At 49.1% G+C, this 26259-nt stretch overlaps 1 protein-coding gene across 1 annotated transcript in view; it reads left to right on the plus strand.

Annotated features, from left to right (window-relative positions):
* The first annotated feature begins 230 nt into the window (after positions 1–230).
* The window catches only part of LOC116978936 (A-kinase anchor protein 17B-like), a 47787-nt gene continuing 21758 nt past the window's right edge, over positions 231–26259 (plus strand). The window contains exons 1-3 of the mRNA XM_033030239.1: positions 231–782; positions 11621–12397; positions 22971–23116. Coding sequence (XP_032886130.1) covers positions 11639–12397; positions 22971–23116 — 905 coding nt within the window. The 5' untranslated portion in view covers positions 231–782; positions 11621–11638. The remainder of the gene's footprint in view (positions 783–11620; positions 12398–22970; positions 23117–26259) is intronic.

Below are 26259 nucleotides of genomic sequence, written 5' to 3' on the forward strand. Positions count from 1 at the left end.
CAGACAGACAGAAGTCTGGCAGAGGTGGGGTGTAGACAGACAGACAGGGGTCTGGCAGTGGAGGGGTGGTGGTGGGGGGGGGGGGGTGTAGACAGACAGACAGGGGTCTGGCAGTGGAGGGGGGGGGGGGGGGGGTTGTAGACAGACAGACAGGTGTCTGGCCACCGTCAGCTTTCCAATGGAGCAGGAAGAGGTAACGCCGCGCCTGCTCAGACTGTGTGCAGTGGCACGGCCGGAGGCTGGCGATTTCCTGCCCCACTGCCACTCCTCTTGTCGCTCTATCTGCTGCCAGCCTGTCACCTGGCCAGAGGGCACCGGAGCCATTTGCAAGAGAGAGAGAGATAGATAGAGGGAGGGAGGGAGGGAAGGGGTGGAGAGAGGCCGTCCCGGGGATGGGCGGCGCTGCCACTGGAGATTGACAAGACTCTGTCTGCAAGGCAGCGACTGACCTTTCATTGACTCTCTCTCTCCCCCTTTAAACCGGCGGCTCTGACCTCGCCCCGGCCATGTGTAGGGGCCGGGGCCGGACACACTGAACGGCTTTGAGCAGAGCCAGCAGTTGTTATCCTGGGCGTCGGCGCCACGCCTGCGGGGCTGGGACAAGTTGCACAGTAACAAGCTGTGTCTGCCCGGGTGAGCTGGGGCTGGATGCACTGGACACCACAATTGCCCCAGGACAGAAAATGGCACTGTGGCTGATCCCACCCGGCCAGTAGTCTCTCTGGCTCAGCGGTGAGATAGGTGCATCTTCCGACTTGCCGTCCCGAGTATCTATCTCTCAGGTGAGTGTGTGTGTGTGGTGCCACTGTGTCGAGAGGTGGGCGACTCTCAATCCCTCTCGCCTGCAACAGCACTGACTCAAAGATACAAGGTGGACAGACCAAGGGGCAGAGGTTCAGCCCCCCATGGATCCTGACTGAAGACATGGGGAAATATTGGGCTGGGTTAGTAGAGTGACTAAAGGTGTCTGTCTTTCAAGTGAGGGAGGAAAGATTTAATAGGAACTTGAGGGGCAACTTTTTTCCACACAAAGGATGGTGGGTATATGGAACAAGCTGCCAGAGGAGGTAGTTGAGGCAGGTACTATAACAACATTTAAAAGACCTTTGGACAGGTACATGGACAGGAAAGGTTTGGTTGGGCAGCACAGTGGTGCAGCAGTGGAGTTGCTGCCTCACAGCGCCAGAGACCCGGTTTCGATCCTGACTACGGGTGCTGTCTGTACGGAGTTCGCACGTTCTCCCTGTGACCGCGTGGGTTTTTCTCCGGGAGCTCCGGTTTCCTCCCACGCTTCAAAGACGCACAGGTTTGCAGGTTAATTGGCTTCTGTAAACTGTGAATTGTCCCCGGTGTGTAGGGGTGATCGCTGGGCGGTTGCAATCGGTGGGACTGTTCCGTGCTGGATCTCTAAAGTGTAGTCTAAAAGATAAGGGCAAAATGCCTGCGGGTGGGATCAGTGTAGATGGGGCATCTTGGTCAGCATGGACGTTGGGCCTGTTTGCGTGCTTTCTGACTGTGCCCCATTGACAGTGCAGATGTCTCATCTGTTTTGTAGTCTGTGTTCATAAGTTCATGTTAGGCTGTACTCACCCTGTGTAGCTGGCAGAGTAAATGGCTACTCAGAGTGTGAACCAACGTAGCTGAGGAAAAGATTACTTCACAGCTTAAAAAAAGCATGTATTATGTTTGGCATCACATAATTCTTATTCACTATTTCCATGAATGACCTGAAGAAGAGCCCAGAGTGGAAGGTATCCACATTAGATGATGGCAGTAAAATAGATGGAAGGGGAAGTTACATTGACAAACATTGGACTCTGCAACATCATCTGGATTCATTGAATGAGTGGGTTAAAAGTTAGCGAATGGGGTTCAGTGTGGGAAAGTGTGAGGTTGGGCACTTTGGAAAGAGAAGTCTGAAAGGCAGACTTCTAACTAAATGGAAAGAAATTGCAAATGAGTGAAGGACCGAGATAGCCAGATAATCTTGTACAGGAATGTAAAAAAGAAAGTAGGTACTGTAGGTGCCGCAGATGATCAGGAAGGCCAATGACGTGTTTGAATTTATTACAAGAGGACAAGGGTGGCACAATGGCACAGCAGTAGGGTTGCTGCCTCACAGCGCCAGAGACCCAGGTCGATCCTGACTACGGGTGCTGTCTCATATGTCTCCTTATGACCATGTGGGTTTTCTCTGGGTGCTCCAGTTTCCTCCCACACTCCAAAAACATACAGGTTTGTAGTTACATTGCTTCTGTAAATTGTCCCTAGCATGTAGGATAGTGCTGGTGTACAGGGTGATCAATGGTCGGTGGGGACTTGATGGGCCAAAGTCTCTGTTTCCATGCTAAACAAACTATACAGATTCACTGTTTAAGAAGGAACTGCAGATGCTGGAAAATCGAAGGTAGACAAAAATGCTGGAGAAACTTAGCGGGTGAGGCAGCAGCTATGGAGCGAAGGAAATAGGCAACGTATCAGGTCTGAAGAAGGGTTTTGACCCGAAACGTTGCCTATTTCCATCGCTCCATAGATGCTGCCTCACCCGCTGAGTTTCTCCAGCATTTATGTCTATACAGATTCACTGGCTACTTTCTCGAATTCAACTCCGAATTCAATTCAGGGATTTCTTCTCACAGAGGCTGGCGAATCTATGGACCACTCAATCCTCGAGGGGGTTTTGAGGATGGGCTATTTTAGGCATTTAAAGAGGAATAAGATAGATTTTTGTAAGATCAGGATATTGAGGGCAGTGGCGAACTGGCACAGAAGAGGAGTTGAGGATAGGGATGGATCAGCTTTGATTACATTGAACGGTGGGGCGCAGACTTGAGAGGCCAAATGGTCTAATCCCGATTATAGGCACAAAGTGATGGGGTATCTCAGCGGATCAGGCAGCATCTCTGGAGAAAAAAGATGGGTGACAATTTGGGTCGGGTTTGAAAAAACCAAAACAAAACAGGGCTGGCAACAGGTGACTAAGGAAGGGTGGAGCCCATAATGGCCCATTGTTGGCTGGGGTAGAGGTGAAACACACCTGACAGTGGTAGCAAGTCCGGGTTACAGCAAGGTTGTCGAGCCTGTAGGAATCACAGAATCATCAGGGCGAGGAGAACCTCTTCAAAGTAGGCATACCTTGAGGAGATTTCGCAGTGGAGTAGACAAAATGTCTTGAAAGGAACAGCAGATGCTGGTTTATATCGATGATATTCACAAAGTGCTGGATTAACTCTGTGTCGGCCAACATCTCTTCTATTCAATGTTTGGCTCCCAATAATTTGCAAGTTCTTGTTCCAGAGAGGATTGTAGTTAGAGCAACAGGTTAACGTGCTTGACTACACGGGAGATAGGTTCACCTGGAGAAGTAACACTGGTACACGTTCAGTGGCCTGAACACCTCTGCTGTACTATATGATCACAGTGAACTTCTTTGTTTTGCATCCCATACACAGAGTATGCAAAGGGTCGCTATGTATAGGATGCTGACAAAGTTGCACGCGTTTAATGTAGTCCCCAATGGTCTGCCGTGGGGGGGGGGAAGAACAATGGAGGAGCCGGCGTACTCTGTAACATTGTCAGCGCTGTAGGTGACTGTTATTTCCATTACTTGGGGTATACAAGCAAAGACTTTCACTGTGCCTTGTCACATGTGACAATAAAGTATTCTATCCTTCCATCTTTGTTCTCGGCGGCCCACCCCCCCTCGCAAGGTCCCTCTTTGTGTTTGTGCCCCCCCCCACCAGGTCCCACTTTGTTCCCGGTGGCACATCCTCGACTGACCTCCGGCACCAACCGTGAACCCGGCCTACTTCCGGCCCTTACATACTTCGTATGTTTCAGGTTCTTTGGAATAACACAGATTAAATAGGCGTGTCGGAAAACAATGGATTTTTTTTCTCGTGAAATTGACATTTAAAAGCTGAAATAGACACAAAAAAAACAAACTGACCTTTGTGTTTTAAACGACAAGTCATATGATTCCGTCAAAGTGCAAATTGCCACTTTGATGGTTTATCAAATTGTAAATTGGATATTGATTCACTGCTGAAACTATTGAACTGCAATGAAGGGAGGGAGCATAAGGTACAGCCCAGTTTACCAATGGAAGATGTCTGTACATCCACTCCCCAACCTACATTAAGGGCCTGTCCCACTGTATGAGGTAATTCAAGAGTTCTCCCGAGTTTTCCCCTGATTCGAACTCGGAGAATGTCCGTAGCAGGTCCGTAGGAGTTCATGGATGTCACGTAGCGGCTCGTACGAGTAACGGTAGGTACTTGGGAAATCCGGTAAACTCGTGACGTTTTTTCAACACTGAGAAAAATGTCCACGAGTAAAAAAATACTCGTGATGAAAAAAATGGTTACTTTTTACTCGTACGAGCCGCTACGTGACATCCACGAACTCCTACGGATCCGCTACGGACATTCTCCGAGTTCGAATCAGGGGAAAACTCGGGAGAACTCTTGGATTACCTCGTACAGTGGGACAGGCCCTTTAGGGTGCAATATTTATGCAATATGGCATGTGGATTAGCCCCAAATATTGCCAAATGATTCATTGTCGGGTTTGTTGCACAGATTGTTGAAATGCTTAGCATTTTAAAAAGTGCTACAAAGCAGCCCAACATCCTGTTGTGTTTCCTGTTGTACATTCTGTGATTTTTGATAACTTGCTTCCTCATAGAAGATAAAATGTTGGTAACTTATTGTTATATCGGTACTGGGAGTTCCAGACTTCTGAGTTGATCCTATTCTGATCTGAATCGTTACCCAGAATATTTCTTTTATCTTGCTCGTTTGTACACTGTTATAGTTTAGTTTAGAGATGGAGCATGGAAACAGACCCTTCGGCCCATCAGGTTTATGCCGACCATCGATCATCCGTTCGCACTAGTTCTATGTTATCCCATTTTCTCATTCACTCCCTACACACTAGGGGCAATGGCAGCATCCCTGTAGAAAAAGGATGGGCGACGTTTCAGGTCAGACTGACTTTAGATCGACCTGAAACATCCCCCATCCTTTTTCCTCCAGACATGTGGCCTGATGCGCTGAATTATTTCTGCACTTTGTGTCTATCTTTGGTGTAAACCAGCATCTTCAGTTCCTTTGTACACACCAGGGGCAATTGTTTTAAAGAGACCAATTGTCCTACAAACATGCATGTCTTTGGGATGTGGGAGGAAACCAGAGCACCTGGAGGAAACCCGCATGGTCACAGGAAGAATGTGCCAACTCCACACAGATAATACCCATGGTCAGGATCAAACACTGGTCTCTGGCGCTGTGAGGCATTAGCTCAACCCGCTGCGCCACTGCGCTGCCCTATGCGTCATAGCGCCATTTGTTTTATATATCATTCGCAAGAAATGAAATGCGTAGTTCCTGTCTTGAGATTCTGCGCTCTTTAAAACAGCATTGACTACCTGGTGAATTCGATGTACCTTGAACTTTAATGCATAACCTGTATTTTTCCTATCAAGAAGTCCTCTTCATATGAGGGACCTGGGCTCAAAATTGTAAATGTCCTTTTTGCACAGAGACTTCTAACAATCTAAATGGAAAATATGTTTCACACAGAAAAATGTCAACAGGCTAAATGTTTTTGATGCTTCACGGAAAAGATCAGTAAGGAGACAAAACAATGTGATGTGGTTTTGATTACTGTAGCAATCAAGCCACGAGCAGTAGGGAAAATAAACTTTCCCTGTACTTTAGAATAGTTACAGCGAGGAAACAGGCCCTTTGGCCCACCGAGTCCGTGCCGACCAGCGATCCCCGCACAGCAACGCTATCTACACACTGGGGACAATTTACAATTTACAATTTCACCAAAGCCAATTAACCTACAAACCTCTATGTCTTTGGAGTGTGGGAGGAAACGGGAGCACCTGGAGTGTGCTGGGTCATTATTATCTTATTACACATCACATTATTACTTCACCAAATTGTTCTGTTATCTAATTTCCCCTAAAGGTGTCAGTGTAATTTACCTCCCTTGGTAGACATAACTCCACCTCAATTCCACTATGGATTTATTTATGTGTAATCATTAAGCTGTATCTGCGTGGCGGATTAAATTGGAAGAAGATTAAATATTGAGATCTTAGATTAATGGTTTGATGATAACTAATAAGCCAAACACTTAATGCAAGTAGGAGGCACAAGGAACTGCAGATGCTGAAATCTTGAGCAAAGTGCTGGAGGAACTACAGGAGTCAGGCAACATCTGTGGAGGTGAATGGATGGACGACGTTTCGAGTCGGGTCGGGATGATGTTTGGGCTTGGGACCTATCTTCGGCACCAGTCTGGTGGTATTTCCTGAACTCTGGCATCATTCAGGGTCCTTGAGGGAGGTGTTGGGCAAATAAGGCCAACCCTTCCCTGCTTGGGGAAAGGGATACTGACGTGGGTGACCAGCTGCAGGAGCGGTCAATGTTGAGGTTGGCTGGACAATGCGAGATTGGGGAATGGAGTACTCGCTTTGCCATTTGTAACGGGTGGGACCCGTTTGGCGAAGGGTGGGACCCGTGGAGTACATCCCATAGCCTTAATATCAGCAACTCATCACACAGATCAACATGTGTAATCTGCTATTCACCTGCCACATTAAGTCACCTGGTCTTACCCTGTCACAGATATCTCCTCATCCCTATCTTCTTTGCTTGCTATAACTAACTTGTTTTCCCTTCAGACAGACACAAAATTGCTGGAGTAACTCAGCATCTCTAAAGAAAAAGAATAGGTGATGTTTCGGGTCGGAACTCTTCTTCAGACGGAAAGTAGAAGAAGTTGGAAATCTACTTGAGGTGAGAAAAGGCAGGGCCGGCCACAGATGACTTCGCGAAGGGTGGAGCCCACAATGGTCCATTGTTGGCTGGGGAAGGTGTAATGACAAGAGGGATAGCAGGATGCCACCAATGGAAGGCCAACTAGGGCGAGGGAGGGAGGAGAGGAGGCAGGGATTATTTGAAATGAGATAAATCAATGTTCATACCACTGGGTTGAGAGCTGCCCAAGCTAAATATGAGGTGCTGTTCCTCCAATTTGTGTGTGGCCTGACTCTGACAGTGGAGGAGGCCCAGGACAGAAAGGTCAGTGTGGGAATGGGAGGTGGAGTTAAAATGTTTGGCAACTGGGAAATCGCATAGTCCAGGGCGGACCCAGTAAAAGTGTCCAGCGAAACGATCACCGAATCCACGCATGATCTCACCGATGTATAGGAACCCACAGTAGATGAGGTTGGAGGAGGTGATAAGTGAACCTCTGCCTCACCTGAAAGGACTGTCGGGGACCGCGACCCATAATGTCACCTATTCTTTTTCTCCAGAGATGCTGCCTGACCCGCTGCGTTGCACCAGCATTTTGTGTCCATCTTCGGTGTGAACCAGCAGCTGCAGTTCCTTCCTGCATACACACTTGTTTTCCCTTTCCCAGTTATGATGAAGGGACCCCGGAGCTGAAATGCGAGCTGTTCCTATTTCCATGGATCACCTGGCCCAGTGTGGAGACACTGTACGTGCTTGAAGCCCCTTCAGTCACACATGTACATTCTGACCCAGTTCCCCACATTCTTGCTTGACAGCTGTTTCCTATAAATGGATGGGATTTATATAGCGCCTTTCTAATACTCAAGGCGCTTTACATCGCATTATTCATTCACTCCTCAGTCACACTCGGTGGTGGTAAGCTACTTCTGTAGCCACAGCTGCCCTGGGGCAGACTGACGGAAGCGTGGCTGCCATTCTGCGCCTACGGCCCCTCCGACCACCACCAATCACTCACACACATTCACACACAGGCAAAGGTGGGTGAAGTGTCTTGCCCAAGGACACAACGACAGTATGCACTCCAAGCGGGATTTGAACCGTATCCTATGACCATATGTCTCGGGTCGAAACCCTTCTTCAGACTTCTTTGGCCCGAAACGTTGCCCATTTCCTTCGCTCCATAGATGCTGCCGCACCCGCTGAGTTTCTCCAGCAATTTTGTCTACCTTCGATTTTCCAGCATCTGCAGTTCCATCTTGAACACCATATGTCTCAGTATTGGTTTGTTATTATCCTTTGTACTGAGGTACAGTGAAAAGCTTTTGCGAATCCCAGTTACCTTCTGATGAATGACCCAAACCCCAAACTTGAACCTGCTGTAGCCTTCTGTACAAGCTGTGTGTTTCAAGTATTTATTTTGAAATTCCTTCAATCGTTCTCTATGTTGATTGTGATGTAAACAGTCGCAAGGCAGTGGAGTTTCTGCCTAATGCCCCTGTCCCACGTAGGAAACCTGAACGGAAACCTCTGGAGACTTTGCGCCCCACCCAAGGTTTCCGTGCGGTTCCACAAGACTCCAGTTTTTGTCAGTCTCCCTATCTGCTTCCACTACCTGCAACCTCCAGCAACCACCTGCAACTCCGGGAACCACACGGAAACCTTGGGTGGGGCGCAAAGTCTCCAGAGGTTTCCGTTCAGGTTTCCTAAGTGGGACAGGGGCATTAGAGAGCCAGAGACCAGCGTTCGATCCTGACTACAGTGATGTCTGCACAGAGTATGTACGTACTCCCTGTGACCGCATGGGTTTTCTCCAGGTGCTCTGGTTTCCTCCCACACTACAAAGATGTGCGGGTTTGTAGGTTAATTGGCTTCTGCAAATTGTCCCGAGTGGGTAGGATAGAGCTAGTATAAAGGGTGATCGCTGGTCGGAGTTGGCCGAAGGGCCTGTTTCCACGGTGTACCACTAAAACTAAGGAGCTGCTCTCAAACTGAATCCTTTGGTTAGTGTCATGCCAGGCACCTAATATTCTCTAGGTAAAAAAACCAAAATTGCTCCACATATCTCTATTAAACTATCCCCCTCTCACCTTATAACTATGCCCTCGTGTGTTGGACATTTCCAGCCTGGAAAAAGGTTCTGACGGTCTACCATATCTATTCCTCTCATAATTATATACATTTCTTTCAAGTCTCCCCTCATCCATCTGATGTTTTGGAGAAACCAATTCAAGTCTATCCAACCTCTCCCTCTAGCTGAAACGCTCTAATCCAGGAAGCGTTTTGGTAAAACCTCCTTTCCAAAGCCTCCACATCTTTGCTGTAATGGAGCACTCACACTGCATACAATACTCCAAATAAGGCTGATCCCAAGTCCTGTTGCAGACATCCAGATAAGTTCATAAGTCACCGGAGCAGAATTAGGCCATTTGGCCCATTGGGTCTACACCGCTATTCAATCATGGGCGATCTATCTTTCCCTCTCAACCCCATTCTCCCGCCTTCTCCCCATATCATTGGGTACCCTTACCAATCAACCTGTCAATCTGCCTTAAAAATACCCACTCACTTGGCCTCCACAGCCGTCTGTGGCAATGAACACCATGGGTTCGCCACCCTCTGGCCAAAGAAATTCCTCCTCTCCTTTCGAATAAAGATTCGGTCTTTATTCTGAGGCTATGACCTGTGGTCCTAGACTCTCCCACTAATGGGAACATCCTTTCCACATCCACATCAAGTTTCAATGACACCCCCACTCATCCTTCCAAACTCCAGCATCGTCAAACACGCATCATGTGTTAACCCAATCATCCCTGGGATCATTCCCGTAATCCCCCTTGGGACCTTCTCCAACGCCGGCATATCCCTGCTCAGATATGGGGCCCAAAACCCCTTACAATACTCCAAATACAGTCTTTGACAAGTGCCCTGTAAAGCCTCAGGATTACATCTCTGCTTTTATATTCTAGTCCTCGTGAAATTAATGCTAAAATTGCATTTGCCTTCGAGCAACTGTCCATATGGTGCCAGCACAATAACCTGGCCCTCAACACCAGCAAAACCAAGGAACTGATTGTGGACTTTGGAAGGAGTAGGATGGGGACCCACAGCCCCGTTTATATCAACGGGTCGATGGTTGAAAGAGTCAAGAGCTTCAAATTCCTGGGGGTGCACATCTCTGAAGATCTTTCCTGGTCCGAGAACACTAATGCAATTATCAAGAAAGCTCATCAGCGCCTCTACTTCCTGAGAAGACTACGGAGAGTCGGTTTGTCAAGGAGGCTGGCAGTATCATCAAAGACCCACACCATCCTGGCCACACACTCATCTCCCTGCTACCTTCAGGTAGAAGGTACAGGAGCCTGAAGACTGCAACAGCAACAACCAGGTTCAGGAATAGCTACTTCCCCACAGTCATCAGGCTATTAAACCTGGCTCGGACAAAACTCTGAACATTAATAACCCATTATCTGTTATTTGCACTTTATCAGTTTATTTATTCATGTGTTCTGTAGTCAATGCCTACTATGTTCTGTTGTGCTGAAGCAAAGCAAGAATTTCATTGTCCTATCAGGGACACATGACAATAAACTCACTTGAACTTGAACTTGAACTACTACCAATTCAGCCTGCAAATTAACCGTTTGTGAATCCTACATTAGCACTCCCAAATCCCTTTGCACCTTTGATTTGTGAATCCTCTCTCCATTTAGAAAATAGTCTCCTTAATTCCTACTACAAAAGTGCATGACCGCACACTTTTTGCCCACCCTCCCACCCTGTCTAAGTCCTTTTGCAGAGTCCCTGCTTTCTCTACACAACCTGGCCCTCCGCCTATCTTCGTATCAAAGAGCATGGTTATTAAATTGATGAATTTTTGAAATATATTTCATCTGTGTGCATTGTGTTTACAGGCCAGTCGTGCTGCTGCAAGTAAGAATTTCATTGTTCCGTTGTCAGTACATAAGACTAGTAACACTCTTGGATGTTGAAGGCATGCACGGGTTGACTTGCTTCTGCCCTGTGGCTGACCCAATTAAAATGGGGTCCCGAGTAGGACATTGTTCCTGTAGGACGAGGATGACGGAAACCTTTTGCAATTTGATGCTTTACACATCACTGCCTGCTTCGGATGGGGGAACCTCAGAAACAATGTTTCTTGTAAACTTCTGAAACGCAGAGAGGCCAACACACCCGGGTGGACCATTTTTAAGCAAGAAAGAAGACAAAATACTGGTTTGAATCTATTACAGAAGAATTTTGTGCCCAGGCACTAGGTCTATTGGTTCAGGCAGCATATACGGGACCAGGAATAGTTCATGTTTCAGGGCTCTTCAAGATAGCGTTGCTGCCTTGTGGCGCCGATCCTGACAACGGAGTTTGCACGTTCTCCCCGTGACCTCATGGGTTTTCCCCGGGTGCTTCGGTTTCCTCCCACAATTCAAAGACGTGCAGGTTTGTAGTTGATTTGGCTATGGCAAAATTGGAAATAGTTCCTAGTAAGTGTGTAGGATAGTGCTAGTGTACGGGGTGATCGCTAGTCAGCCCTTACTCGGTGGGTCAAAGGGCCTGTTTCCACATTGTATCTCTAAAGTCTTAATTAGTTTGTCACTTAAACAGCACAATGAACAGCACACTGGGGAAAATGAATAAGTGATGTTTCAGGTCCAGACTGTTCTTCTGTCTGGCATCTACAGTTCCCATTCCTTCTCTGTGTGTCTATCGTTGCTGTATACCAGCATCTGTGGATCCTTCCAACACAAGGAACAACAGGGTCTGGGCAATCTTAGTAGTTCTAATTGATGTCAGAGATTTATAACGTTGTTTCTAACGTTTTCCTTCCACTGCAGAACCAGCGTCAGGTTGGCATGGCGGTCACCAGGCTGTTTGACACCTCTGACGCGGTGGAACTCTTTGCCCCTCAGTGTCTATTCCTGAAGCCCATTGCAAGGCTGGCGATCAGCGTGATGCTCCCCGGGTCCACGGCCTCGCCCAAGCTCATTTCAAACTGGGAGTTGATGGAGACCCTGAAGAAAATGGCCCACCCGGAGCAGATCACGTCGCTCAAGGTCTCGCGGCACACCATGGAGTTTATCCGCTTTGAGGCGGAGGTGGAGAATAAGAACCTGGTGCGGACGGTGTGGGAGAGGTTCAATAACAAAATGATCAGGGTGAATGGGATTAATGCGATGGGAAGAGTTCTGGCGGCTGTGAGTCAAGTCAACTTCCCAAGCCCGGCGGACTGGGAGTCCTTTTTCAACCGCGCCAAGTCCATGAATGAGGCTTTGCCCGGTGAAAGGGCAGATACCATCCATATGGAAGGACTGCCCTGCAAGTGGTTTTCCCCAAAGCACCTTAACAAGGACAAGCCCGTGGAAGAGATCCTACTGAGGGCGTTTGGACGATTTGGAGGGATCCGAAACATTGACATTCCCATGTTGGATCCCTACAGAGAGGAGATGACTGGGAAGAAGTTCACTATTTTTAGCGCTGGCGGGCTCCCCACCTTCGAGGCTTACGTCCAGTACCAGGAGCGTGCCGGATTTGAGAGGGCGATGGAGCGCTTGCGGGGAATGAAGCTGGTGCACAGAGGGGAGGACGGGAAGGCTCTGGCGTGTAACATAAAGGTATGGTCCCAAAATGGTCACATTCGACATGTAGGGACATGGGTGCCTCGGATTGTGCGAGGGCATCTGAGCGTGAAGGGATGCAATGGGTCAAGTTAGACAGTGGACAAAGGCAGATAACATTTGCCTGATCCGCTGGGCAGCACAGTGGCGCAGGTAGAGTTGCTGCCTTACAGCGCCATCAACCAGGGTTCAATGCTGACCTGGGGTGCTGTCTGTGTGGAGTTTGTACCTTCTCCCTGTGGGTGGGTTTTTCCCCGGGTGCTCCGGTTTCCTCCCACAATCCAGAGACGTAGGTTAATTGGCTTCTGTAAATTGTAAAATGACCCTAATTGTGTAGGATAGTACTAGTGTAATCGGTGGTCGACGCGGACTCGGTCGGCTGAGGAGCCCGTTTCCACGCTGTATCTCTAAAGGCTAAAGTAAGATTTAAAAAAGAAAGACACAAAGTGCCGGAGGCATCATCTCTGGAGAATATGGATAGGCGACGTTTCGGGTCAGGACCTTTCTTCAGACTGATTCTAGGAAGGGGAGAAAATGCTGGAACAGAAAGGTGGGGGTGGGATAAAAGCTCTGTCTCGGAGGGCGGTGGAGGCCGCTTCTCTGGATACTTTCAAGAGAGAGCTAGATAGGGCTCTTGAAGATAGCAGAGTCAGGGGATATGGGGAGAAGGCAGGAACGGGGTACTGATTGGGGATGATCAGCCATGATCACATTGAATGGCGGTGCTGGCTCGAAGGGCCGAATGGCCTGCTCCTGCACCTATTGTCTATTATCTAATGAGTGATGGGTGGATACAGGTGAGGGGGGTTAATTGGCATATGGTTGGACAAAGGCCAAAGATTGAAAGATAAAAGGCTGTATGGCGAGGAGCGGCGTAACATATAACACCAGAGGAAGGGATGTATGGGGAAGGGGATGGAGAAAGGGGTAAGGATTGTGGGGGAAATGGGTTCGCATCCAGGACAGGAACAAGGAAGAGAGGAGGGGGAAAAGGGGGGGCTGTGTGGGTTGTTAGCTAAAATTGGGGAATTGAATGTTCATACTGTTGGGTTGTAAGCTGCCCAAGTGGAATACGAGGTGCTCTACCTCCAGTTTGCGTGTAGCCTCACTCTGGCAATGGAGGAGGCCCAGGACAGAAAGGTCAGTATGGGAATGGGCAGGGGGGTTATAATGGTTAGCAACCGGGAGATCGTGTAGGCCCAGGTGGACCGAGTGGGTGAAACGGTCGCCGAGTCTACGTTTGATCTTGCCAATGAAAAGGAGGCCACATTGGGAGCACCAATTGCAGTAGATGAGGTTAGAGGAGGTGCATGCGAACCTCTGCTTCACCTGTGGTCTGCTGAGCTCCCTGATGGATATAAGGGAGGAGGTTTTAGGGGCAGGTGTTACATCTCCTGCGGCTGCAGGGGGGACCCTACCTGGGGAGTGGGAGGTTTGGGTGGGAAGGGTTGAGTGGACTATGGAGTCGTGGAAGGAGCGTTCTCTGCAGAAAGCAGAAAAGGGTGGGGATGGGAAGATGTGACTGGTGGTGGGTTCACGTTTAGGGGGGCGGAATGTTGGGAACTCTATCATTGTTCTGCCTGGGGGAGGGGGAGGGAAGAGCAGAACTCAATATGGGGGATGATCCTCAAGGTTGGGTGAGGGGCCTTGTAGAAACCGGGTTGAATCTGGATTTTACCAGTCTCAGTGACTCTTTGTAAACAAAGTTTGACCTTAAGTGAGCTCTTGTCTCAGTACTTCCAAGCAACCAGTCAATCAACTCCATGGGGGATGGGGAGAGGGAGCTGACTATATCATTATACATGTACAGGCAATCCCCGACTTACAGTGCATTCAGAAAGTATTCAGATCCCTTCATTTGTGTCCACATTTTGTAACAATACAGCCTTGTTTTAAAATGGACTAAATTCTTTTTTTTTTTAAATCAACAATCTACACACAATACCCTATAATAAAAAAGTAAAAACATGTGTTTAGAAATTTTTGCAAAGTAATTAAAAAAAACAACTGAAATATCACAATAAAGTTTTCATTCATTACATAAGTATTCAGACCCTTTACTTAGTACTTTGTTGAGGCACCTATGGCAGCGATTACAGCCTCAAGTCTTCTTGGGTATGACGCTACAAGCTTGGCACACCTGTATTTGGGTAATTTCTCCCATTCTTCTCTACAGATCCTCTCAAGCTCTGTCAGGTTGGATGGGGAACGTTGATTCAGGTCCCTCCAGAAATGTTCGATCGGGTTCGAGTCCGGGCTCTGGCTGGGCCACTCAAGGACATTCACAAACTTGTCACAAAGCCACTCCTGCGTTGTCTTGGCTGTGTGCTTAGGGTCGTTGTCCTGTTGGAAGGTGAACCTCCGCCCCAATCTGAGGTCCAGAACGCTATGGAGCAGGTTTTCATCAAGGATCACTCTATACTTTGTTGTTCAAGAAGGAACTGCAGATGCTGGAAGATCGAAGGTACACAAAATTGCTGGAGAAACTCAGCGGGTGCAGCAGCATCTATGGAGCGAAGGAAATAGGCGACGTTTCGGGCCGAAACCCTTCTTCAGACTGATGGGGGGTGGGGGGGAGAAGGAAGGAAAAGGGGAGGAGGAGGAGCCCGAGGGCGGGCGGATGGGAGGGTGGGAGGAGACAGCTAGAGGGTTAAGGAAGGGGAGGAGACAGCAAGGGCTAGCAAAATTGGGAGAATTCAATGTTAATGCCATCCAGACGCAAGGTCCCCAGGCGGAATATGAGGTGCTGTTCCTCCAATTTCCGCTGTTGCTCACTCTGGCAATGGAGGAGACCCAGGACAGAGAGGTCGGATTGGGAATGGGAGGGGGATTTGAAGTGCTGAGCCACCGGGAGTTCAGGTAGGTTATTGCGGACTGAGCGGAGGTGTTCGGCGAAACGATCGCCCAACCTCCGCTTAGTCTTCCCGATGTAAATCAGCTGACATCTAGAGCAGCGGATGCAGTAGATGAGGTTGGAGGAGATACAGGTGAACCTTTGTCGCACCTGGAACGACTGCTTGGGTCCTTGAATGGAGTCGAGGGGGGAAGTGAAGGGACAGGTGTTGCATTTCTTGCGGCTGCAACGGAAAGTGCCCGGGGAGGGGGTGGTGCAGGAGGGAAGGGAAGAATTGACGAGGGAGTTGCGGAGGGAGCAGTCTTTGCGAAAGGCAGACATGGGGGGAGATGGGAAGATGTGGCGAGTGGTGGGGTCACGTTGGAGGTGGCGGAAATGGCGGAGGATTATGTGTTGTATTTGCCGGCTGGTGGGGTGAAAGGTGAGGACTAGGGGGACTCTGCCCTTGTTGCGAGTGCTGGGATGGGGAGAGAGAGCAGTGTTACGGGGTATGGATGAGACCCTGGTGTGAGCTTCATCTATGGTGGCGGAGGGGAATCCCGACAAGGGAGGTGCCGTGGTAGTCTGGCGCGTCGATCTCTACAAAGCTGAGGCCACGCGCCAACTCTCGGACACCTCCTCCTACTTACCCTTGGACCATGACCCCACCGACGAGCACCAGGCCAACATTTCTAGCACCATCACCGACTTCATCAATTCCCACGCCCTGCCCGACCAAGCTTCCAACCTCATCGTTCCCCAGCCCCGCACGGCCCGTTTTTACCTTCTCCCCAAAATCCACAAACACGGCTCTCCCAGCAGACCCATTGTCTCTGCGTATTCGTGCCCCACCGAACTCATCTCCACATACCTTGACTCCATCCTATCCCCCTTGGTCAAATCCCTTCCCACCTATGTTCTAGACACCTCAGACACTCTCCGCCGCCTCCACGCATTCCACTCTCTGGGCCCTCACCCCCTCATCTTCACCATGGATGTCCGGTCACTCTACACCTCCATCCCCCACCAGGATGGCCTCGGAGCCCTCCGGCTCTTCCTCGGCCAGAGGAGCAACCTATACCCAGCCACTGACACTCTCCTCCGCTTAGCGGAGTTGGTCCTCACCCTCAACAACTTTACATTTGACTCCTCCCATTTCCTCCAAACACAAGGCGTAGCTATGGGCACACGCATGGGCCCCAGCTACGCCTGCCTCTTTGTCGGGTACGTTGAACAATCATTGTTCAACACGTACCAGGGCCCCATCCCCGACCTCTATCTCCGTTACATTGACGACTGCTTTGGGGCCACCTCCTGCATCCGCACACAACTGACTGACTTCATCCACTTCACCACCAACTTCCATCCGGCACTCCAATACACCATGACCATTTCCAACACTTCCCTACCATTCCTTGACCTCACCATCTCCATCGCAGGGGACAGACTCCTGACCGACATACATTACAAACCCACTGACTCACATGGCTATCTGGACTACACGTCTTCCCACCCTGCCCCCTGTAAAGACTCCATCCCCTACTCCCAATTCCTCCGCCTACGCCGCATCTGTTCCCAGGATGAGACATTCCATACCAGGGCATCGGAAATGTCCTCGTTCTTCAGGGAACGGGGATTCCCCTCCGCCACCATAGATGAAGCTCACACCAGGGTCTCATCCATACCCCGTAACACTGCTCTCTCTCCCCATCCGCGCACTCGCAACAAGGGCAGAGTCCCTCTGGTCCTCACCTTTCACCCCACCAGCCGGCAAATACAACACATAATCCTCCGCCATTTCCGCCACCTCCAACGTGACCCCACCACTCGCCACATCTTCCCATCTCCCCCCATGTCTGCCTTCCGCAAAGACCGCTCCCTCCGCAACTCCCTCGTCAATTCTTCCCTTCCCTCCCACTCCACCCCCTCCCCGGGCACTTTCCGTTGCAACCGCAAGAAATGCAACACATGTCCCTTCACCTCCCCCCTCGACTCCATTCAAGGACCCAAGCAGTCGTTCCAGGTGCGACAAAGGTTCACTTGTATCTCCTCCAACCTCATCTACTGTATCCGCTGCTCTAGATGTCAGCTGATTTACACCGGAGAGACTAAGCGGAGGTTGGGCGATCGTTTCGCCGAACACCTCCGCTCAGTCCGCAATAACCTACCTGAACTCCCGGTGGCTCAGCACTTCAACTCCCCCTCCCATTCCCAATCCGACCTCTCTGTCCTGGGTCTCCTCCATTGCCAGAGTGAGCAACAGCGGAAATTGGAGGAACAGCACCTCATATTCGGCCTGGGGACCTTGCGTCCGGATGGCATTAACATTGAATTCTCCCAATTTTGCTAGCCCTTGCTGTCTCCTCCCCTTCCTTAACCCTCTAGCTGTCTCCTCCCACCCTCCCATCCGCCTGCCCTCGGGCTCCTCCTCCTCCCCATTTCCTTCCTTCTCCCCCCCCACCCCCCATCAGTCTGAAGAAGGGTTTTGGCCCGAAACGTCGCCTATTTCCTTCGCTCCATAGATGCTGCTGCACCCGCTGAGTTTCTCCAGCAATTTTGTGTACCTTCACTCTATACTTTGCTCCGTTCATCTTTCCCTCGATCCTGACTAGTCTCCCAGTTCCTGCCGCTGAAAAACATCCCCACAGCATGATGCTGCCACCACCATGCTTCACCATAGGTATGGTATTGGCCAGGTGATGAGCGGTGCCTGGTTTCCTTCAGGTCAAATAATTTAATCTTGGTTTCATCAAACCAGAGAATCTTGTTTCTCATGGTCTGAGAGTCCTTTAGGTGCCTTTTGGCAAACTCCAAGCGGGCTGTTGTGTGCATTTTACTGACGAGAGGCTTCCGTCTGGCCACTCTACCATAAAGGCCTGATTGGTGGAGTCAGGGCCGGCCTTAGGAGGTGCGGGGCCCAATTGGGAACAATTTTTGTGAGCCCCAGGTTCCCAGCCAAGGTCTGTAGAATCATAGAAATATAATTAAAGTCTATTATAGACTTTATATCTCTGTGGTGGAATGGAATGTAATCAAAATGTGCGCAAAACATGCATGCGAGTTAATGGACTAAACATATCTAAGCTACATTTTAATATAAAATTGCATACATGTAAGCCTACAACAAACAAAATGTGTAGATCACGTCTGAAAAGTACATAGTTACAATACCACTTGTTTTAGTGACTGAAATGAAAAAAAAAGTAATTTAATTAAATAGATACTGGAAAACCAATAACTATTGGTGAAAAACCAGTCCAGGCATTAAATTTTGGGCTTCAGCCCCATCCTACCCTTTGGCCTTCTACCCCATCCCAACTTAGTTGTGTGTGGTAGTTGTCTGTGCGTGATGTGTGTGTGGGAGGGAAAGAGGGAAGGGAGGGAGGGAGAGAAGGGAGGGAGGGAGAGAAGTTGGGAAAGGAGGGAGGGAAGGAGAGAAAGAAGGGATGGAGCGAATGAGAGAAGGGAAAAGAGAGGAAGGAGGGAGGGAAGGAAGGAGAGAAGGGAGGGAGGGAAGAAGGGAAGGCGAGGTCTGTCGGCGGGAGCGGATGCCAGGGTCCGGGCGGACGGGTGTGAGCTGAGGCCGATGTTTGTAAACGTTGCTCCAACCCCCGGCCCGGCCCTCCCTGTATTGTTCACCGCGTCGGAGAGAGAGGGGTGGAGCCGGGGCTGTGTGCGGGAAGGGCGGGAGCGTTGCCCCGGGACCGCGAGGGAACTACCCACCTTCCCCTCTCCCCCGTCTCCATTCCCCCTCACACCCCCCTCCCCGTCTACCCCTTTCTTCCCCCTCCACCCCTCTACTCTCTCTCCGCCCCTCTCTCCCCCCCCCCCCTCCACCCGGGGTACATCTACCCGAGCCAAGAGTAGATTACTCTGGCGCTGTGCCCCCTTACTCGCGGGGCCCAATTAGGAGCAATCGGTCCAATCAGCTTAAGGCCGGCCCTGGGTGGAGTACTGCTGATATAGTTGTCCTTCTGGAAGTTTCTCCCATCTCCACAGAGGAACTCTGGAGCTCTGTCAGAGTGACCATCGGGTTCTTGGTCACCTCCCTGACCAAGGCCCTTCTCCCCCAATTGTTCAGTTTGTCTGGGTGACCAGCTCTATAAAGAGTCCTGGTGGTTCCAAAGTTCTTCCATTTAAGAATGACGGAGGCCACTGTGCTCTTCGGGACCTGCAATGCTGCAAAAATTGTTTTATACCCTTCTCCAGATCTGTGTCTCGACACAATCCTGTCTCGGATGTCTACGGACAATTCCTTCGTCTTCATGACTTGGTTTTTGCTCTGACGTGCACTGTCAACTGTGGGACCTTATATAGACAGGTGTGTGCCTTTCCATATCATGTCCAATCAATTTAATTTACCACTGGTGGACTCCAATCAAGTTGTAGAAACATCTCAAGGACAATCAATGGAAACAGGATGAACCTAAGCTCAATTTTGAGTGTCATAGCATAGGGTCTGAATACTTATGTAAATGTGATATTTCAGTGATTTCTATTTAATTACTTTGCAAAATTTTCTAAACACCTGTTTTTCGCTTCTTTATTCTGGGGTATTGTGTAGATTGATGATTAAAAAAAAAAGAATCCATTTTAAAATAGGCTGTAACGTAACAAAATGTGAAGGTGTCTGAATACTTTCTGAATGCACTGTATGCAATAGGCGACTTGCGTAATCAATTCTTTAAGCCCATTGACGTCATCGTGGTCCCCACCTCGGAGCTCCCCTGTGGTCCTCACCTCGGAGCTCCCCAGTGGTCCCCACCTCGGAACTCCCCCGTGGTCCCCACCTCGGAGCTCCCCCGTGGTCCCCACCTCGGAGCTCCCCCCGTGGTCTCTGTGTCTCCGCGTTGGAGCTCCCCCCCCCCCCCCCTGTCCCGTGGTCTCCACGTCGAATAGTAATTTACACATGCACTGTAGCACTCCCGTTTCCAACTATTATAACATCCCACCAATGCAAGGGTCCGCAGGACATAACCCTAACGTAAGTTGGGGAGCATCTTTACAGTGAAACAGTGCTGTTATAGCACGTAGCTCACTAGAGTACAACACGGTATCATGAATTGCTTTACCTTATGCACTCACTGAGCATGTGAGATAATTCATGTCATAGGAGCCTCTCAACCCCAATCTCCTGCCTTCTCCCATAAGCACCGACACCCTTACCAATCAAGAATCTGGCAATCTCCACCTTAAAAATACCAAATGACGACCTCCACAGCTGTCCATAGGAGTATAGGAGCAAAGAGGTGCTTTTGTAGTTATACAGGGTGAGACCATACCTGGAGTATTGTGTGCAGTTTTGGTCTCCAAATTTGAGGAAGGACATTCTTGCTATTGAGGGAGTGCAGCGTAGGTTCACCAGGTTAATTCCCGGGATGGCAGGACTGTCTTATGTTGAAAGAATGGAGCGACTGAGCGTGTATACACTGGAATTTAGAAGGATGAGAGGCGAACGTATAAGATTATTAAGGGATTGGACATGCTAGAGGCAGGAAACATGTTCTGATGTTGGGGCAGTCCAGAACCAGGGGCCGCAGTTTAAGAATAAGGGGTAAACCATTTAGAACGGAATTGAAGAAAAACGTTTTCACCCAGTGAGTTGTGAATCTGTGGAATTCTCTGCCTCAGTAGGCAGTGGAGGTCAATTCTCTGGATGCTTTCAAGAAAGAGTTCGATAGAGCTCTTAAAGATAGCAGAGTCAAGGGTGGTGGGGAGAAGGCAGGAACGGGGTACTGATTGTGGATGATCAGCCATGATCGCAGTGAATGGCGGTGCTGGCTCGAAGGGCCAAATTACCTACTCCTGCACCTATTGTCTATTGGCTGTAGCAACAAATTCCTCGATTCACCACCGTTTGACTAAAGAAATTCCTCCTTACCTCCTTCCTGAAGGTACATCCTTTTATTCTGAGGCTATGGCCTCTGGTCATATTGTCTCCATATCCACTATATCCAAGCCTTTCACTATTCGGTAAGTTTCAATGAGGTGTCCTCTCATCCTTACCCACTCCAGCGAGTACAGGCCCAGTGCTGTCAAATGCTCATCATATGTAAACCCAATTATTCCTGGGTTCATTCTTGTAAGCCTCCTCTGGACCCTCTCCAATGCCAGCGAGTCCTTCCTTAGAAATGGGGGCCAAAGAAATGTATAAGCTGGGTGAAATGTAGATAAGGGATAGTATAAAAAGTGATGGAAGCTTTGTATCTGCGTGCATCTGCCCGGGGACTGGAAACCCCGTGCCCCAGGACTCGTGACTGCCAAGTGAGCCAGTTTATAACAAAGAGGGTTTGTTGGGAAAGTAAACCCTGGACTCCACGTGAATTTATCCCAGCTACACTGAGGCAGAACACTGCTGTTTCGATTCCCATTCCAGACAAAAGAAACTCAAGTGGACACTTCAGTGGGACATGCCTGCAGTCTCAGTGAGATGCAAGGCACTCCACCGCACCACTTTGAAAAAGAGCAACCTTCTCAATCTCCTCGCCAATCTCTCTATCAACAATTTACATATTATTTGCCCGTTAATGTTGCTGTTTGGGGAGCAGATTTTGTGTAAATTGGCCGCCATTTTTCCAACATTATACGTGAGACAAGCACATGGAAAGGAAAGGTTTTAGGGGGATATGGGCTAAATGCGAGCAGGTGGGACTAGTGTAGATGGGGCACCTTGGTTGGTGTGGGCATGTTAGGCCGAAAGGCCTGTGTCCATGCGGTATGACTTTAAAAAAATCTTCCTGTCATCATCTCCGGAGTAAAAGCTGATTAACATTAAGCCAGAGGAAAGGAACTCCTAAAAAAACATAAAATCAGTAAAAACTGATTTGTAATCCCTATAAATGCCTGCCAGTTTCCGTTTGATTACATTATTTAGTTTTTTCTTATGCATATCAAGGGACATGATCAATTTGTCCAGGATAATTGGGTGCTGTCTTGGAGTCTAATAATGATAAATAGACAATAGGTGCAGGAGGAGGCCGTTCGGCCCTTTGAACCAGCACCGCCATTCAATGTGATCATGGCTGATCATCCACAACCAGTACCCCGTTCCTGCCTTCTCCCCATATCCCCTGACTCCGCTATCGTTAAGAGCCCTATCTAGCTCTCTCTTGAAAGTATCCAGAAAACCGGCCTCCACCGCCCTCTGGGGCAGAGAATTCCAGATTCACAACCCTCTGTGTGAAAAAGGTTTTCCTCCTCTCCATTCTAAATGCCTTACCCCTTATTCTTACACTGTGTCCCCTGGTTCTGGACTCCCCCAACATCGGGAACATGTTTCCTTGCCTCTAGCGTGTCCAAATCCTTAATAATCTTATATCTTTCAATGAGATCTCCTCTCATCCTTCTAAATTCCAGAGTATACAAGCCCGGCCGCTTCATTCTATCTACATATGACAGTCCCGCCATCCCGGGAATTAACCTCGTGAACCTACACTGCACTCCCTCAATAGCAAGACCTACGCTGCATTGCCTCAGTACCTGATGTTATTGGGGTGCTGACCCAACATGTCGCCCATTCCTCTTCTCCAGAGACGCTGCCTGACCCGCTGAGTTGCTCCAGCACTTTGTGTCCATCTTCAATCAGGTTACGTGTCGGAAGGAACTGCAGTCGCTGGTTCAAACCGTAGATAGACACAGCAAGCTGGAGTAACTCGGCTTGTAACCCTCCTTAAAGTGTGACATTGTGAAGGTGAAGTGGATCTTGCGAGTTGTCTCCTGTCCTTCCTTGTCCTCCAGGTGACCTTTGACACGACCAAGCATCTGAGCGACGCGGCCATTGAGAAGCGGCACCTGGAGAGGCTGAAGCTGCAGGAGCTGGAGAGGCAGCGGGGGGAGCAGAAGCGCAGGGACCAGGTGGAGGAGCAGTCAAAGGAGGCAGAAAGGTAACACTCAGAACCTTTCCGCTAGAGCTGCACTCTCAGAGACCAGAGATACATCAGGTGGATGGTGAGAGAGGAAAGAGTTAATAGGAAAGGTTGAACTTATAGAGATGTATAAGGTCGTGAGATGAATAGATAGGAGTGAACCTTAGATGTACTGAATCTTTGATCCAGAGTAGGGAATCAAGGACCAGAGGACATAAGTGAGAGAGGAAAGATTTAATAGGAGCCTGAGGGACAACTTCTTCACACAGAGGGTCTTTAGTATATGAAATGAGGTGTCACCAGGCATTTGGATAGGTACATGTGGGCAGGTGGGACTGGTGTAGATGGGACGAGTTTAGATGGGGCATTTGGTTAGTATAGGCATATTGGGCAGAAGGGCCTGTTTCCATGCTGTATGACTCTTTAGTGTGGGGCACGTTTTTTTACACGGGGTGTTGGGTGCCTGGAACGTATTCCCAGGAGGCAGATACAATAGTGGCATTTAAGAGACATTCACACAGGACAATAAGGGTCAGTCCTGGCACCATGTTTGTCAGAGACATTGCGGACCAAAGGGCCTGTTCTTGCTGTACCATTTAGCTTAGCGATACAGTGTGGAAACAGGCCCTTCAGCCCGCCGTGTCCGTGCCGACCAGTGATCGCTGTAACCAGCACTAGTAACAATTTGCAATTATTTACTGAAGCCAATTAACCTGGAAACCTGCATGTCTTTGGTGTGGGGGAAGAAACCGGAGCACCCGGAGAAAACCCACAAGGTCACAGGGAGAGCGTACAAACTCTGTACAGACAGCATCTGCAGTCAGGATAGAACCCCAGTTTCTGGCGCTGTAGGGCAGCAACTTTGGTGTGTGGGAGGAAACTGGAGTACCCGGAGAAAACCCACGCGATCACGGGGAGAACGTACAAACTCCACACAGACAGCACCCGTTGAACTCTGGTCTCTGGCGCTGTAGGGCAGCAACTCTACCGCTGCGCCCTATGTTCTGTGAACCCTCTTTGTCCAGTTCCCTGGCTGGGGTTCGGGAAGCCACTGAAGATCCACCACGGATCCCTTTAAATTTCATACGTCAGCGATAGAAATACTAATTTTAAAACACAACCAGTAGGATTAACCACTGAGGAGAAAAAGAACATATACCCGACTCAAGTTAACATCTGTTTACTTCTTCGACAAGAGCAATTCAGCCCAACATTAATACTCCAGTGCACAGTGATGTGTTTACTTGCTGCAGTATTGGGTGCTCAGAATGCAAACGCTGCAGGCAATAATGCTTCTTTGCAGACTAAAGGTTGCTGTACATATAAAACAGTCATAGAGTCATATACAGCGTGGAAACAGGCCCTCCGGCCCAACTTGCCCACATCGACCAACATGTTCCATTTACACTCGTCCAACCTGCCTGCGTTTGGCCCATGTCCCTCTAAACCTGTCCTATCCATGCACCTGTCTAATTGCTTCTTAAATGTTGTGATAGTACCTGCCTCAACTACCTTGTTCCATACACCCACCACCATTTCTGTGAAACGGTTTCCCCTCAGATTCATATTAAATCTTTCCCCCTTCACCTTAAACACTTGTGGTGGCTGCTTTGATCTAGTTTTTAACTTTCTAAAGGTGCTGGAACAATGTACTGGTGCTTACAGCCATAAATAAATCTCCCACTGTAGTGTTTGTGCTTTAAGGAAATATATTCGGCAGCTGCACAATGTCAGGCTGACCTCAGTGTGTCTCAGCCTTGGTGCGTTGAAGTGTAAAAGGTGGGACAGGCCCTTTATTTACTGCTTGACAACACCGGTGAAATTGTGTGTGTCTGCAGCTCGAACACTTCTCAAAGACCAGCGGCTGAACTTAATGTGTATCTGATAGACTTGAGAAAAACAAGTACCTTAATGCGTCTCTACCAAAATCAGTCAGTAAACAAGGGTGGCACAGTGGCGCAGCGGTAGAGTTGCTGCCTCACAGCGCCACAGACTGTGGTACGATCCTTATGCCCCTGTCCCACTTAGGAAACCTGAACAGAAAACTCTGGAGACTTTGCGCCCCACCCAAGGTTTCCGTGCGGTTCCCGGAGATTTTTGTCAGTCTCCCTACCTGCTTCCACTACCTGCAACCTCCGGCAACCACCTGCTACCTCCGGGAACCGCACGGAAACTTTGGGTGGGGCGCAAAGTCTCCAGAGGTTTCCGTTCAGGTTTCCTAAGTGGGACAGGGGCATAATTACTGTCTGCATGGACCATGTAGATTAATTGGCTTCCGGTAAAATTGTAAATTGTTCCTAGTTTGTAGGATAGTGATAGTGACAGGTTGAACGCTGGTTAGCGCAGACTCCGTGGGCCGAAGGGCAATGTGTCACTAAACTAAACTAAACTATAGCAAGGTGCTATTTTTGTGATCTGCATAACTGCAAAATAGGTATCTGTATTGATACCAATGATTATTGTCGTGTGCATTGAGATTCAGTGAAAAGGGTTATTTAAGTAAATAATGTCAGCCTGTTTTGAACCTATTCATATACGTGAAAGATTTCTGCAATGGAGAAGGCTTGGCTGGCTGTCAAAAAATCTTTGGTTATTTCATGTAGGTTCATCAAGCGGCACAGAGGCACAGCTAGTAGAGGCGCTGACTCACCAAGCCAGAGACCTGGGTTCCATCCTGACCTCGGGTGCTGTCCGTGTGGAGTTTGTGCGTTCTCCCTGTGATCTTGTGGGTTTCCTCTGGGTGCTCCGGTTTCCTCCCAAATCTCAAAGATTTGCAGGTTAATTGATCTCAGTAAAGTGCCCATAGCCTGTAGGGAGTGGAAGCGAAAGTGGTATAACATAGAACTAGTACAACGGGTGATCGGCGTTCAGCGTGGACTCGGTGGGCCGAAAGGCCTGTTTCCATGCTGTAACTTCCAATCAATCATACTGTGATCTCTTTCTGCCCACTCTCCAAGTGGTGGCATCAGAGCCTGCCCAGTGAGAGCAGGGCTGCCATGGCAATGCAGGTGTTCATTTCTCTAAGGTAGACAAAAATGCTGGAGAAACTCAGTGGCTGAGGCAGAATCAATGGAGCGAACTAATTTCTCTAACTTCAGGTAGCCCCGGCATTCCCTCTCTCTCTCTCTATCCCTCCTGCACCCAAGTCACACTAGCTTCTT

This window comes from Amblyraja radiata, chromosome 12 (genome assembly GCF_010909765.2).
Source record: "Amblyraja radiata isolate CabotCenter1 chromosome 12, sAmbRad1.1.pri, whole genome shotgun sequence".
NCBI classification, from domain to species: domain Eukaryota; kingdom Metazoa; phylum Chordata; class Chondrichthyes; order Rajiformes; family Rajidae; genus Amblyraja; species Amblyraja radiata.